This window comes from Tachyglossus aculeatus, chromosome 18 (genome assembly GCF_015852505.1).
Source record: "Tachyglossus aculeatus isolate mTacAcu1 chromosome 18, mTacAcu1.pri, whole genome shotgun sequence".
Lineage (NCBI taxonomy): Eukaryota > Metazoa > Chordata > Mammalia > Monotremata > Tachyglossidae > Tachyglossus > Tachyglossus aculeatus.
In genome coordinates this window covers 15,235,578-15,251,862 of record NC_052083.1, presented here as the reverse complement: position 1 = coordinate 15,251,862, position 16,285 = coordinate 15,235,578, and the positions used below count along the sequence as shown (strand labels likewise).

General features: G+C 42.2%; 1 protein-coding gene across 5 annotated transcripts in view; it reads right to left on the bottom strand.

The window, feature by feature from the left end:
• The window catches only part of COBL (cordon-bleu WH2 repeat protein), a 236,994-nt gene that overhangs the window by 159,099 nt on the left and 61,610 nt on the right, over positions 1-16,285 (bottom strand). For all 5 annotated transcript variants that reach the window (XM_038760048.1, XM_038760052.1, XM_038760050.1 and 2 more), the window contains exon 2: positions 3,885-4,088. In XM_038760048.1, coding sequence (XP_038615976.1) covers positions 3,885-4,088 — 204 coding nt within the window. The remainder of the gene's footprint in view (positions 1-3,884; positions 4,089-16,285) is intronic.

The following is a 16,285-nucleotide window of genomic DNA, read 5'->3' as shown; positions in this document are numbered from 1 at the left end:
AGATTTTCATGATTTAAAAGGGTAGACCCTGATCTGCTACCTGAACTCTTGGCAAATTTCTTTAAAGACAAATATCTGCCAGATTTGAACTAGTGGGCACTTCCACAGCAGATGTCGCAAACGACTCCTTTCATAGGTTGCCAACTTCATCCCTCAGTGAGATCTTAGTTTTCCAGGATGTTCAAAAGACAGCAGCTTTAGGCATGGACCAGTAGCTTTCGGTACCTCGAAAATCAAAAAGTGGAAAGAAATGGAAAAAAGGATGACCTATTTCCCCTTTGGGATGGGGGAGAAGAAGCTATCTTCAAACTGGAGAGGTGGTCCTCTGTGATTTGAAGTGATTTCACATAGGGGAGAGAGAACCCACATCCACTAGCCCACTCAGAGATATTTACACTTCTCTCAGCCCAAGTACTCTCAGAAGGTAGTGGGGAAGATTCTTCTTAGGAAAATGAAATTCTTGCTATCATTCACTTCAACAATGAACACACCATCTCAAATACCTCTTTTAGGATAAAAAAAAGAGTGAGCAGCTGAGGAAAATCTATCCACACATAAATCAAATTCCTCAGAATCCATTTTCTCTTAGAACAGTGCTCAGTGCTTAGAACAGTGCTCCAGAGCTTAGAACAGTGCTTTGCACATAGTAAGAACTTAATAAATGCCATCATCATCATTATTATTATTATTCTCTGGAACCTTCACTTATTTTTCTGGACCTAGATTGTAGTTCATCTAGACTGTACGTGCCTTGTAGACAGGAAACATATGTCTTCCAACTGGGTTATATTGTACTCTCCTAAGCACTCAGTACAGTGCTCTGCACACAATAAGTGTTGATAAACACCACTGATTGATTAATTTGACCCTAACCCTAATTGCTTTCTCTGTGGTTGAAGGCAAACGTTGGTGGTGGGGTGAACAGGGGCAGAAACCATGACTTTACGGTTCATTTATTCCTGGAAACTTCCTCTGCTGAACTGCTATCATGGGGAGGAAGACCTAGACAGAAAAACCCAAGAAATAGCTTTACAATCTGAAAATGTAGAAATTGAAAAAAAAATCTGGAAAATAAGTTTACTTTTAGTGTTTGGGTTTTTTTTGCTTTTTTGGGTAAAATTCCAGAAGAATCAAGGTTGCCCTTTCTCTTCCAAGTCTGTCACCACACATGAACAGCATGATGCTAATCACTGCTCCAGGAGGGAGAGACTGTCAGAGATCCAAAAAAACCAACAAACCAGATGGAAATTTAACTCCCTTTTGGACATTTGCTCAGGGTGTTTTCACTAATCCAACTGCTTAGATCAGCACCCAGCAGTTCCATCGGAGCCATTTTCATTCAAATAAGATTACCAAACCTACTATTTAGGGAAGTAATTTGGCTCTGTTCCACCCATGTGTTAATAAATGGAATGATATTTATAACCACAGCCTGAAAGCAAAGCAACGGCCGACAAAGAAGACTTGCATCAGCAGTATGTATTACTCTGCATGGTGGCTACAATTCATTATATTTTATAGAACTCCTTGGTGAAGAGACTATGAGATTATGTCAATTTGAAGACCATGGCTACCATAACCATCATCAGAATCCAAAAATATGTCTTGAGTCTCTACATGGTGCTCATTTGATCAAACAACATAAGGGTAAAATTAGCTTAGCTTTTTATCTAGCTCTTCATTAATGTCTGTCTCCCCCTCTAGACTGTAAACTTACTATCAACAGGGAATGTGTCTACCATGTTGCACTGTACTCTCCCAAGTCCTTAGTACAGTGCTGCATACAGAGTAAGCTCTCAATAAACACTGATTGACTCAAAGCCACAGGCTTCTTCTACAACTTTGAAATTAGGTTAATCTGTTTCAGGATTCCCAGGGATATTAATATATTATGCTAAATAGGCTTTCCTTCAGTTCTGTTCGTCGGACACTGATATTTCCATTTCTGTGTGGGAATAGTAATTACAGAAGGGTACCAGAACTCTGATCCAGTAGGTGGGTTGTACTGTACCATTTTACTTGTCCAAAAGAGTTCACAAAATTATTCTTCAGAGACTTCTTCTGTTATATTTGATCACTCATTCATTCATTCCATTGTATTTATTGAGCGCTTACTGTGTGCAGAGCACTGTACTAAGCGCTTGGGAAGTACAAATCATCAACATATAGAGACGGTCCCTACCCAACAACGGGCCTTGATCGATATTGATCATTTAATTTACTTTTTCCCGCAATATTGATCATCCCTTTTTATTTGTGAACTGAAAGAGATCCCAAAACCTATTAGCAATCCATTTGTAATGAAAAGAGGAAGGAGATGGAAATGCAAGTATAGTTAAAGAAACTGAAAATACCCCCAACTGCTACCAAATATACCTTTCCATGCACTGTGATGCTAATTAAACCAATCAATCAATAGTATTTCTTGAGCATTTCCCAGGTGCAGAGCACTGTACTAAGCACTTGGGAGAGTACAATTCCAGAAACTTTATAACCTAATATAAACTCCAGTCCATTTATTCAAGTTCTCATTGAAATCCACCTAGGGGAATATAGGAGCAACATAAGGAAGAGTTTCATGTTTACAGGTTTTATTTGGTGTGTTATAAAGGGGTTATTTATAGACTAAAGCAGTTGAATTATGCAGGGAGAGAGGAGGGAGAGAGAAGGGAAGGAGGGAGGAAGGGAGGAAAGAAGGAGGGGGAAGGGAGGGAAGTAGAAAAAGAGAAGGAAGAAGGGAGGAGGGAAGGAGGGAGGGAGAAAGGGGAGTGAGAGGGAGAGAGAGGAAGGGAAGGAAGAAGGGAAAGACAGAAGGTGGTGCTGCTGGATAGGCTAAGTTGGGCCCTCTGACAATCAATCCATCAATCATTGGTGTTTACTGAGCACCTACTGCATGCACAGCACTGTACTGAGCTCTTGGGAGAGTACAACGCAGTTGGCAAACATGTTTCCTGTCTACAAGACGCTTAGAGTCTAGAAGGGGAGACAGACATCTACAATAAATTATGGAGATGTCCATAACTGCCATGTGGCTGAGGGTGGGGTGAATATCAAGGGTACAAATCCAAGTGCAAAGATGACGCAGAGGGAGAAGGAGTAGGGGGAATGAGAAGGAGATGTGATTTCAGTATGGCTTTAAAGGTGGGGAGACTGGTGATCTGTCACATATGAAGGAAGGAAGGAGTTCCAGGCCAGAGGGAGGATGTGTCAACTGCAGTGACTCCTCTGAAGGTAGGGTGCCCTGGTACAACACCCAATCTTGATTAATCTTAACTCAAACAGAAACCACAAGTAGGTCCAAAAAATGCCTCAACCTTTAACCACCAATGTGATGGCACGGCCAACCTGAATGCTGCTTTGAGACATAGAAATTCTTCCTGAAAGAGATGGTGAATTTCCTCTTGTGGCCTAAACTTAGAGTTTGGCTCTACCTCAGAAGGAGTCAACCAGCTGGAACCAAGCCACTCACTGCAGGCCTGACTTCAGCTGTGGAACTCCAGCCTTATCCTCTCGACCAACATGACCCAATCTTAACCCAGACATTCGTGAGGCAAACCTGAAACATCCAATGGGGACTGTGTCATGTGAAACAGTCCCATTTCAAATCTCTGATTCCTCTAGAATTACATGGCAGTTTGGGGCAGGACAGCACACACTTTGGGCTGCAATGAAAAATAACTTGACTGTGTGGAAAGTGCAAGAATCCATGGCTGTCACCCTTGCCCTGGGTGATCAATAGCTCGATTGATGGTATTATTGAGTGCTTACTGGGTGCCAAGCACTGTAATAAGCGTCTGGGAGAGGACAACATACCAGAGTTGGTAGACACATTCCCTGCCCACAAAGAGCTAATGTGCAAGACCCGAGGACTCACTCCCTCTTACCCTCCATTCACTGCACTCTTTCTTTCTAGTCCACTGGGGAGAATGACAGTAACATCCATCAAGTCGTCCAGCACGTTTTCTTTTGTGTTGACCAGGTTCTGGGCCGGATGGTTGCCTATGTCTCTCGGTGTTCTCTGCTCACTTGGCACAGTTCGGGCAGTGGGCTGGCCAGGTGGTGGAGGAGCTCGGGCCTTCATCTTTCGCCTTGAAAATCAGAACACAGGCAGTTAATGGCAAAGGAATATACAGTCAGTCGATCGTATTCACCGAGCACTTACTGTGTGCAGAGCACTGTACGAAGCATCTGGGAGAGTACTATTTAACAATAAATGGACACATTCCCTGCCCACAGCAAGCTTACAGTCTACAGGAGGAGACAGACCTCAATATAAATAAATAACAGACTGGTACATAAGTGCTGTGGGTCTGGAGGGAGAACGAATAAAGAGTGCACATCAGGGTGATGCAGAAGGGAGTGGGAGAAGAGGAGAGTTTACTCAGATAAGGCCTCTTGGAGATGTGCCTTCAATAAGGCTTTGAAGGCGGGGAGAGTAATTGTCTGTTGGATTAGAGGCGGGAGGGTGTTCCACACCAGAGGCAGGACGTGGGTGAGAGGTCAGCAGCGAGACAGACGAGTTGGAGGTACAGTGAGAAGGCTAACATTAGAGGGGCAAAGTGTGTGGCTAGATTGTAGTAGGGAATAGCGAGGTGAGGTAGGAGGGAGTGAGGTGATGGAGTGCTTTAAAGTCAACTGTGATGAGTTTCTTTTTGATGTGGAGAGGCAACCACTGAAGTTTCTTGAGGGGTGGGAAACGGGGTCTGAACGTTTTTGTAGAAAAATGATCTGGGCAGCAGAGTGAAGCATGGACTGGAGTGGGGAGAGGCAAGAGGCTGGGAGGTCATCAAGGAGGTTTATACAGCAATTAAGGTGGGAAAGAATCTTTCAGAAGTGTTCCTGGCAATCTTGAGCACATTCTGCTTAATCTCCAAACCGCCTTTCAAATGCTTTTTTGGTCTTTGATTGCTCAAATCCTCCTACAACTGTTATGTTCAAAGTTTGTATAGCTCTGATTCACACACAGGATAAAACACATGTGCAGTGATAATCTGTCCCAAAGTACTGAATTCTTGGACCGATCATTCCTGAAAAGTAAAAATCTTCACGGGTTATTTCACCAGGACCCAGGAGCACGGTAAGAGTTAAGTAGGGCTACGTCATGGTGAGCTAGAGAGCACAAGCTCTTATTTAGGTAAGTTGGTGTAAAAATGAGATGAATAACTATTACCAGTGGAACCAGAAAGACAACAAAACCGAAAACCCACTCCAGACCACAATCTTTTGGTACCAGTGCTCTTCGCCAGATAGAATCTTAAAATTGCTTATTAATACCAATATTGATGCTGAAATCAAAATCTAAAACAGAGCTGTGAGGTAAGTGCTTTTTAAGGCATTTGCTAAGTGCTTGAGCGCTGGAGTAGTACAAGCAAATCAGGTTGGAGACGGTCATGTCGTACGTGAGGCTCGCAGTACTAATTTCTATTTTGTAAGTGAGAGAAATGAGGCACAGAGAAGTTAAGTGACTTGCCCAAGGTAACTCAATCTTATTTGCTGAGTGCTTCCTGTATGCAGAACACTGTAGTAAGCATGTGGCAGAGTACAATGTAACAGGGTTGGTAGGTGCAGTCCTTGCCCACACGGAAGACAGTGGAAGAGCTGGGATTAGAACCCTGATCCTCTTCCTCCCAGGCCTGTGCTTTAACCATTAGGCCATGCTGCATCCATGCTGCTCGGTTAATGGCTCAACCTCTACAGAAATATCCCAGGTTCCCTTGGCTCTCATTGCCTTTGCCCATTCCCTAGCAAGCAAGTACGCTTCACTTGACCAGCCCAAGGGGTGCTTCTGTTTTAAGAAATGGCCTGCCTGATTCTACTTGGGATTTCATGCCATTTTAGGCTGCCAGGTACAACTGGGATTCAAAAATTGTTTGGAGGGCAAGAAAGGGGATTATGCATTGCACACTTCTGGGGGTTTGTGCAGGCTATAATCTTCCTCAGAAGACTGGGGGTGTCACAACCTGAGACCAAATGGGTTAAAAACCTCTTAATTCCCTTTCTCCCTTCATGTAGTCACAAACATTAATAAGGAAAGAACCCTGAAGTCTTCCCTGCTCGGATGAGGGAATGAATCATACAGGAGGTAAATGATATCCTCTCTCTTTCTCACTTTGAAAAAACTGGGCGTGCTACTATCTGGAGCTATTTCTACCACACAAATATTTCAAGCATGTGAAATGGCAAATCAAGGGTGGGGAGATGGCAAATTTCTCATCTTAAAAAAAACTCGGTGGATTAAATGTCTAATTTGTTTCCCTGCACACTGATGCACTATACAATTTATAACATGACAAACAACTCGGAAGCTCACAGCTGCAAAACATTACACAAAACATTACATCCATCACAGTTGAATCCTTTGAAGAAACCCAGAGTCCATGTGCTTTTGAGAGTCTCTAAGTGTTTAGGATACAAAAGCATGTATTTTGACTCAGTGCCTTCCTACACAATATTATCACTTGCTGGCCCTCATTCAGCTCTATTATTTTCTTATTTGGAAAGACGTGATGAAACCTCCCTTGATTAAATATGAATCAACTGAAGGAATCACGTGACGTATTTCCCATTCAAGATGCATTATTGGCTTTACGGTGTTTGAATCCCTCCTGGACGAACTGGCCCACTGTTAAAGAGAAAGCAATTTCGTAAGCCAAAATTCTTTCTGAAACCCACTTGGCCCTGTCTCATTCAAGTTGCTGTCCCCAGAACGAAATGCACGTTGGTTTCTTCAGTTTATTTTTGTATCAAGCAGGCAAATAGCTCACTTGTAAACCCAATTGAGAAGCAATGGAAAATTATACTCCCAGTTTCAAGGGTTATTAAAATTTAGGGATTTGAAAATATTCTTGTAATAAATTTTACAAACCCTCCCTTGATGAAACATTAGTAATAATAGGGGTATTTAAATGCTTGCTATTAATCAATGGTATTTATTGAGTGCTTACTTTGTGCAGACCACTGTACTTCGCGTTTGGGAGAGAATACAACATAGCCTGTAGACACGTTTCCTGTCCACTGTCTACAGAGGGAGACAGACAATATAAATAAATAAGCTACAGATATGTAACTAAGTGCTGTGCCGCTAAAGGTGGGCTAAATATCAAGTGATCAAAGGGCAGGAACATTTCTATCACTTGTATCACAGGTACTAGGTATCAAGCAAAGTGCTAAGCATGGAGGTAAATACAATATAAGCAGATAAGACACAGTCTCTCTCCCCCACAGGGGTCACAGTCTCAGCGGGAGGGAGAATGGGCATTTGATTCCCATTTTACAAATGAGGAAACCGAGGTACCGAGAAGTGGCTTGCCCAAAGTCACACAGCTGACTAGCCCTGTCTTTTATTCCTGTGATCCTTCCACTAGGCCAAGATGCTGATAAACACAAGTTCAAGAATGACAGGAATTATTCCTGCTCTCCCTCCTACTAAGACGGCAAGCCCCTTGTGGGACCTGAATATCTTGTGTCTAGAACAGTGCTTGACACATAGTAAGCGCTTAACAAATACCATCATTATTATTATTACCCCAGCGATTAGAACAGTGCTCTGTATGCCCCACAGTACTTATGTACAGATCTAGAGTACCGGCCTGGGACTCAAAGGGTCATGGGTTTTAATCCTGGCTCTGCCACTTGCCTGCAGTGTGACCTTGGGCAAACCACTTCACTTCTCTGGGTCTCAGTTACCTCATCTGTAAAATGGGAATTAAGACTGTGAGCCCCATATGGGACAGGGACTGTGTCTGGCCCGACTACCTTGTATCTACCCCAGGGCTTAGAACAGTGCTTGGCACCCCACAATTATTTTTAGCCCCGTGCCTATCTTATTCCAGGGTCCTGAATAAGCTCTGCCTGCCCACTCCCACTGCTTAGGAGTGTCAGAGGGCATGTGGATGGGGCAGGGGTAAGGGGCCACCCCTTACAATCCTCACCCTCAGTTGCTACTTCCCCATGGGTAGACCTACAAGGGACAGCTGGAAGAGCACCCCAGGATCACTGAGTTTGACTTGTTGGGGCATTCAAGGTGCAAGGGGCCCTCCACTCTCCAAAATAAGGAAAATACCCAGATTTGGAGTTGGGGCCTTGGAGGATATGCACTTTATAGCGCAGAAACTGCCCTTGAAGTAAATCCTGGGGCCTCAAGCTTTGAGCCTTAGCCATCAGGTTGGTGGAAATGCAGAAACACTGAGGAGGGGAAACGGAAAAATCCTGTTCTGGGGAACTATGGATGGGGAGTATGCCTGCTGCCACAGTTTGTTTGCTAATTTTCATGGTCTCTGGCTGGGCATAGGGAAAAGGACCTGGGTGGAGATCAGGTAAGATCTGAAAGGTCTGGGGTGTAAAACACAGAAACAGAAAACCCTGTTATGACTGAGCCCCATGTGGGACAGGGACTGCATCCAACTCGATTTGCCTATATCCACCCCAGTGCTTAGTATAGTGCCTGGCACACAGTAAGTGCTTAATACTATTATTATTATTATTATTATCGTTACGTTAAGAAACTTAGTGAAGGTGGCTATTTTATAACTGATTAGCCCGGATAAGGTGTGGCTCAGAGAGAAGCTGTTACATCTGTATGTGCTCAATAAATACAATCGATTGATTGATTTGATTGAACTCTATTATATGTCGTTCAAGCTTAGGGTAGTGCATGCTCAGATGGAAATGTTTAAAGTATTTCAATTCTAGTTAATTTGACTTTTTGTCAAATTGTCAAATCTAAAGCCAATGAAAATAATACCTTTCCTGGCTCCCAGAACCAGGGAATTTAGACTGCTGACTCTGTAGCTGAGGACAATTTGCATGCCTCAAATTAATGAAGGGGGTTGACACGGTGAATGTGGAATTGCTTTCAATCAATCATATTGATTGAGTGCTTACTGTGTGCAGGGCACTGTACTAAGCGCTTGGGAGAATAGAATACAACAAAGTTGGTAGAAACATGCACTGTCCACAGCCATAACAACAGGATGAAGGGACAGAGAAGATGGAAGAGCCAATACAAAAAAGAGGAAACTTTTTTTTCCCCCCACATACCAGGGACCTAGCACATGAAATTTGTTTCACAGGAAGCAGACAGAAAATATCAAAAGTTCAAAAGAGCTTGATAAATTCATAGATCACAAGTTTATAATGGATTCCTAGAAGGAAATTTAAGGAAGTTGAGGGAAGGTAGGAATGAATGTTATAAGGCCTGGGAAGGGTTGAAGAGATACATGGAGCTATGTCTGTGCTGGATGATTGGAGGTAAAAGTTAATGATGTTAGACTGAAGCTCACCAAGGTCAGGAACTATGTCTATCAACTCTGTTGTCCTACACTCTCCCAAGCACTTAGTATAGTACTCTGTGAACAGTAAGTATTCAATAAGTACCACTGATTGACTGGTTAACCATGATAATGAATGTCAAGGATAGTAACCATCCTCTTCTTCCCTTTAGTGCTTCCATTAGATAGAATTCTGCCCTGGGTAAGCCACTTGTCTGAATCTGCTTACGTTCTTGCCAAAACAATTTCTTGTTGGGAAATAGGTCTCTTGAGGAAAGGGTACGTAATTATTTTGGAAGAGAGAACAGTGGACTGGAAGGACATTGAAGGTAAGAGAGTGGACTAATAACAGACTTTAGGTATGTGAAATGCTATTGAGTAAATCCTAGTAAGAGGCTTTTCATTTTCAATGAGCTCAGGGCATGAGTGAATGAAATACTGCATTATACCCCAGTTGGAGTGCTAAATGAATTCAATAAATATAGAATGTTAAACAAAAGAGTCCTAAAGGCAGTACATTTCCCCACTGAAATCATGTAAACTGCACTAATGTACTAGCAAGATTAAAAAATTAGTCAAAACAGTACATATACATTCAGATACATATATAAATATATATTTAAAAGCAGTGATAGAAGCACAATATAGTTGCTGGTCAAATAGCAATGTAACTATATACCAATATTAAAGATTCTGAATTAGATTTTTTTAAGAACTGCATTTATATTTCCAAGTGCTTCTTGCACATTCTATTCAGCAAAAACACACCTTGTGCTTTCACACTAAAGACAGTATTAGCTCTACTAAATAGATCTGCCATTTCTATGCTTAAATGAAATGAGTTTTGATTATCCTATTCAAGTCAGTTGAAATGCTTCAAAAAGAGGAGAAAAGTCCCTTAGCCAAGATAAATTTTTCAGCAAAAAGTGAGACCGTTTTAAGTAATATCACCAACACACAACAGCGCTATCATGGCAAGAGAAGTGCATTATAATGGGGATTGCTGCGTAACTACAGCCTAGGGAAATAGTGAAATATCATTTTCCAGAGATCTTTAATAAAGAGTGTACCAGTAATTCCTTGGAATAGTTTAAATGCAACACTGCTAGGAATCTGCTGGAAGCAGAGGGTTGGTGATCTGACCTATTGAGATCCTTCCCAGGATCAAATGCCTCCTGTCCCCCGACCCGAAAATGCCCTCATCCTGTCTCTGTTCCCATCTTCAAGGAATCCGTGCCCCAACCAGCACTCACTTCAAATTTTCACTGTTGCTGAAGGAGGCTTCTGGAATTCAAGGCCGAACAGTCAGCTACTGACCAAGGAGGGAGAACATGTATTTAAACTGTTATACAAATGAGGAAATTGAGGCACAGAGAATCAGAGGCAGGTTATTCTGGCTCTCCCTTTGACAGCATCTATGAAAATCTCCTGGAGGGTTTGAAAATATCGCCACGTGAGAGGATGGTGTCAGGAGAGGTAGAGAGATAAATGAACTCAGACACCTGAAAATGTGTGCAGCACAAAGACATGCCCTTAATCAATGGTATTTGATCAATCAGTGGGATTCATTGAGTGCTTACTAAATGCAGAGCACTGTACTAAGTGTTTGGGAGAGTACAATATGATGGAGCTGGTAGTCACAATCTCTGCCCACGAGGAGGTTACAGTCAGTGTTTACTTGGGTCGAAGTATGGCCCAAATCAAACTGTGCATACCAGGGTCAGTAAACTCTCCTGCTTCATGACAGCTAACACAGTGGATGCATTCAAGTCTCACAGCCGATCTTTGACCATCACAAGATCACTTCCTCATTCCTGAGATTACCGCTTCCTCCATTCTAAACTGAAGTTTACAACGAGTAAAGAAACAGGTCAAAGAAATCAGAGGTTTCCATCCAAAGCCAGGGTTGCTTGTTTAACGTCTTCTCAAATTATCCTTCTCCCAAAAGCTTGAAACAAGATGAGAGTTGGACAGAAGATAGACATCGAGGAGAGTGTGACATGGGTGAGTGGGGGGGTCTGCTGACTACATTCAAATGAATGAACTCCATTTCCCAAGGAAAAGGTATCTGCCACCCTCAATGATTTATAAGCAGCTAATGTTCCAAGGAAAAATCCACTTGGCCAGAGCAGAGATGTCCAAAGGAGTGTTATTAAAAGCCTTCTTTGAATAAAAACTAAACTAATACGCATGTGTGGTGTCAAATATAATCAATTTCATTGGAGCCACTTGGGAGTGTGGGAGTAAACTGGCAAAGAGGTGACTCCCTCCCAGGGACATCTTCCTGCTAGGACACCTCCAAGCCTGGACCTCCTGTGAGAATCCCTAGCAGCTCTATTATCGGGGGTCCCTTTAAGAAACCTCAAGCAATTCCTGTGGCAGGTGAGCTGCAAATACATTAGAGATCAGGAGGGACAGGGTAGAAGAAAAGGAGGATGTGCTTATCACAACACCCTGGCATACTCAAAATAGTTTTTAAAAAACGTTTCTGTAGCCAGAACTCCCTGGATTTGAACTGAGAAAAAAGAATGTCTTTTACTTTAACTGTGTTTAGCTTTTATCTTTCTAAGAGATGTAATAAAAGTACACAGCATTTCCAATTAAGGGTAAAACTCTGTAAACTCAACTTCATTTAAAGAGATGATGAGATCTAATTGCACATGAAATAAGCAATCACACAGCAAGCCCCTGAATAAGCAGGGGACAAGAAACCCACAGCTATCACCACCCAAATGACAAAATGATTAAACAACCTTGCAGGTCTGGATAATTTAACCACTGACAAATGTACCATCCGCCTATACAGAGACTTTAGGTCCCAATATAAGAAAACAACAAGTTAAGGCATCAGAAACGTGCCCTAAGAGGTTACTTTATCCCTTCCCCTACATCGGCTGTGCAAGTTACCACAAGATCTGAACACCTTTAGCAAGCTGAATGAAATGGAATCAATGAGAAAACTCACTCAAATTACCTGATGATGTTTTCCTAAATCCCAAGACTGTCCTTTCCCCTTCCTTGAAAGCCAAGTCTTCAAGAGGAAAAACAAGTTGTGTATGTTATTTTTTTCTTGTAGTAGGGCAGCTAGAGCACAGAATCGGTAGCTTCTTGGGTTCAGTCAGATTAAGAAACTTAAAAATCGAGCAGCACACGGAGAACACTCCAGAGCTCTTTGCCTTATCCAGCTTAGTTATTTATTAATAAGGCTGCAATCGGATGCATATTTAACATTCCCAATCCCATGACAGATATTATGCTAAGTATTTGAAATGGCATAATGGTCCTGGCTTTTTTGTTTTTAATTACCAGGTATGTCAGTGTATCTCTTATTAATTGGAGTTCCTTTATGAACACTCATATTTTAATAGTGAATAGGGAAAACATTTAAACAAAGCCGCCCTGTGCTTGTGTTGAATATAGTATTCCTCTTTCAGTGTTGAAAGAAATACACATAGCAGCATGGTCTAGTGGACAGAGAAGCAGCATGGCTCAGGGGAAAGAGCACGGGCTTTGGAGTCAGAGGTCATGGGTTCAAATCCCAGCTTGGCCAACTGTCAGCTGTGTGACTTTGGGAAAGTCACTTAACTTCTCTGTGCCTCAGTTACCTCATCTGTAAAATGGGGATTAAAACTGTGAGCCCCACGTGGGACAACCTGATCACCTTGTAACCTCCCCAGTGCTTGGAACAGTGCTTTGCACATAGTAAGTGCTTAACAAATACTAAAAAATAAAATAAAAAATGGGTCTGGGAGTCAGAGAACCCAGTTCTAATACTGGCTCTACCTGTTGTGTTACTTTGGGTAAGTGACTTAACTTCTTTGTGCCTCCATTTCCTCATCTGTAAAATGGGACTTGCTCCCTTCCACTTGGACTGTGCGCCCCATGCGGGACAGGGACTGTGTCCAATCTTGTACCTACCCCAGTGATTAGTACAGTGTTAGACACATAATAAGTGCTTAACAAAACCCTTAATATTATTATGTACACTTTCCAGTTTATCCATTTGGCAGGACTGCCAGAGGAAAAAAAATCCCAGCACCCTCAGTTTGGCCAGAAGATAGTTTTGGATAGAATAATAGTAACTGTGGTATTTCTTAAGAGCTTACTATGTGCTAGGCACTGTATTAAGCACTGGGGTGGATACAAGCTAATCAGGTTGGACACAGCCAGTGTCCCATGTGGGGTGCACAGTCCCAATCTCCACTTTACAGATGAGGTAAATGAGGCACAGAGAAGTGAAGTGACTTGCCCAAGGTCACACAGCAGACAAGTGGTGGAGCTGGGATTAGAACCCATGACCTTCTGACTCTAGGCCCACGATCTATAATAATAATGATGGCATTTATTAAGCGCTTACTATGTGCAAAGCACTGTTTTAAGCTCTGTGCACTACAACATGCAGCTTCTCTAATAGAATGTGCCTGCCAAACTAAGGGGTGACAGTGCTCACCTGTCTGGATATAGCATGACATCAATTAATCAGTGGTTGACTGACTGAGCACTTACTGCATGCAAAGCACTCTACCAAGTGCTTGCGAAAGTTCAGTACAATATAGTTGGTAGATGTGATCCCTGCCCACGAGGAGCTACAGTCTAAAGAGGGAAGCAGATATTAAAATAAATTATGGAAGGGGAAATAGTAGAGTCAAAGGGCTGTGTGGATCAGGCGGGGTTGGCCACAGGGCAGTTCTACGATGTGTCAGTTTTCCTTCTTGCAAGGCTTCAAGAATGCAACACCCGGATTAGAGGAGAATTGGACTTAATCTGAATATTACTTTTACAAATAACGCAACTAGGAAAATTAGCATGGGCCCAATTATCTGGGAGTGACAGGAATTCAGACATCAGGGAAGTAAAAATTACAAATAATGTATTTTCCAGCTACTGACCGACATTACTTTAAAATGTATCAACATTTTTAAATGTAATGGGAGGGTTTGTCAAAAATGGGTAAACAATTTTTCGTGCTGATCTTTTTTTAGCCTATTTGTAAATCTGGAATAAATCATTAATGAATTTCCTTATCTGACATGCTTAATGTCAGAATAATTGATTTTATTATCAAATAGATTCTACAGGTGTTTATTGAGTAGAAACAAGCTAACCAGATTGGACCCAATCCATGTCCCACACGGGGCTCACAGTATTAATCCCCAATTTATAGAAGAGGTAACAGACACAGAGAAGTGAAGTGACATGCCCAAGGTCATACAGCATACAAGTGGCAGAGAAGAGATTAGAACCCAGATCCTTCTGACTCCCAGTTCCACGTTCTCTCCACTAGGCCAAACTGCTTCTCCACATACGTCTTATACCTAAACAGGCAAAGGAGTCCTTACTGGAAGAGGACGAAGATTCTGGGCCTCTAGAAGATTGGGAAGTGTGAGATTTTCATCTTTTCTTGGCAATTTTTGTCAATTCCGCCAGGTTGATTTCTAATGGCAGGGGGAAGAGGGGAGATTTTATGTTCCACTAACAGCCCCGGACACAATCACAGGGTAGTGGATGTTGGTAACCTTAGTTGAGCCATGGGAAGGATGAACGGATTAACCATAGGATAATAATAATAATAATAATAATAACAATAACAATAAATAATAATGGCATTTGTTAAGCACTTACTATGTACCACGCACTGTGTTAAGTGCTGTGGTGGATACAAGCAAATCAGGTTGGACATAGTCCCTGTTCCATGTGAGGTTCACAGTTTCAATTCCCATTTTACAGATGAGGTAACCGAGGCACAGAGAAGTGAAGTGACTTGCCTAAGGCCACAGAGCAGATGAGTGGTGGAGCCGGGATTAGAAACCATGACCTTCTGACTCCCAGGCCCGTGCTCTACCCCCTGTGTCATGCTGCTGCTCATAACCACTACCTTTTTAAAACACTAGCTTTTGTAAAAAAGAAATAGAATTGATGCTCTAATATGGCCCTTATCCTGGATTCCTTGCCAAAATCCACAGACTCCTGACGACCAGCGTGGATCGACTTTTCCGGAACAAGTCTTACAAGCAGTAATGGGCCACATTTTCATGACCTTGGAATTTCCCCTCACTATGCCGGGAGTCCAAGGGCTGCTGGGAGGTGACGCCTCAACCCTCATTTATTTTAAAATCATTCTTCTAATTGTCCAATGAGTCCATCTGATCTAGGTACAAATATGGGATACACACGAACAGTTCCACTTCACTGGTTGTTTTTTTTTTTAAATGTGAACAGCCCCAGGGCTAGTGAGAGTGATGAGGTAGCTCTTTGAACATAAATACAATGGCCATGTTATGATGGATTTTTTAATGAAGGGGATGCCTCTGCTAGGAAGGACCTAAATTACTGCATGTTCATTGTAAGTTTTTTTTTTTTAATCACTACTAATTTGCATTTCACAATTAATGAACCAATTTCTCCACACTAGTCAAATGAGAGGTCAGGACTGTCGGAGATCCAAGAGTTGCCCTTCTGGGGCTTTTCAGGCCTGCAGAAGTGACTGCCTCAGGGATTCTGCCCACCTCAGGATGGGGCATAAAAGTGCTTAGTATGGTGCTCTGCACGGGAAGCACTCAATAAATACAATTGAATGAATGACTGCAGTGAGGCAGTGTGAAGGGGAGAGGAAGTTCCAGAGCAGAATATGTTTGTAAAGATTTATTACTCTATTTTATTTGTACATATTTACTATTCTATTTATTTTGTTAATGATGTGCATCTAGCTTTACTTCTATTTATTCTGATCACTTGACACCTGTCCACATGTTTTTGTCTTGTTGTTTGTCTCCCCCTTCTAGACTGTGAGCCCGTTGTTGGGTAGGGACTGTCTCTATACGTTGCCAACTTGTACTTCCCAGGCACTTAATACAGTGCTCTGCACACAGTAAGCACTCAATAAATACGACTGAATGAATGAATGGATTCAGCAATTATGCCACAAGCCTCTCTGGCACTTAAGGGGAAGGGAAGAGAGGGTACAGAATGGCACAGCTGCTGTTATTATTATATAATTGTATAAGTATGATATAAAT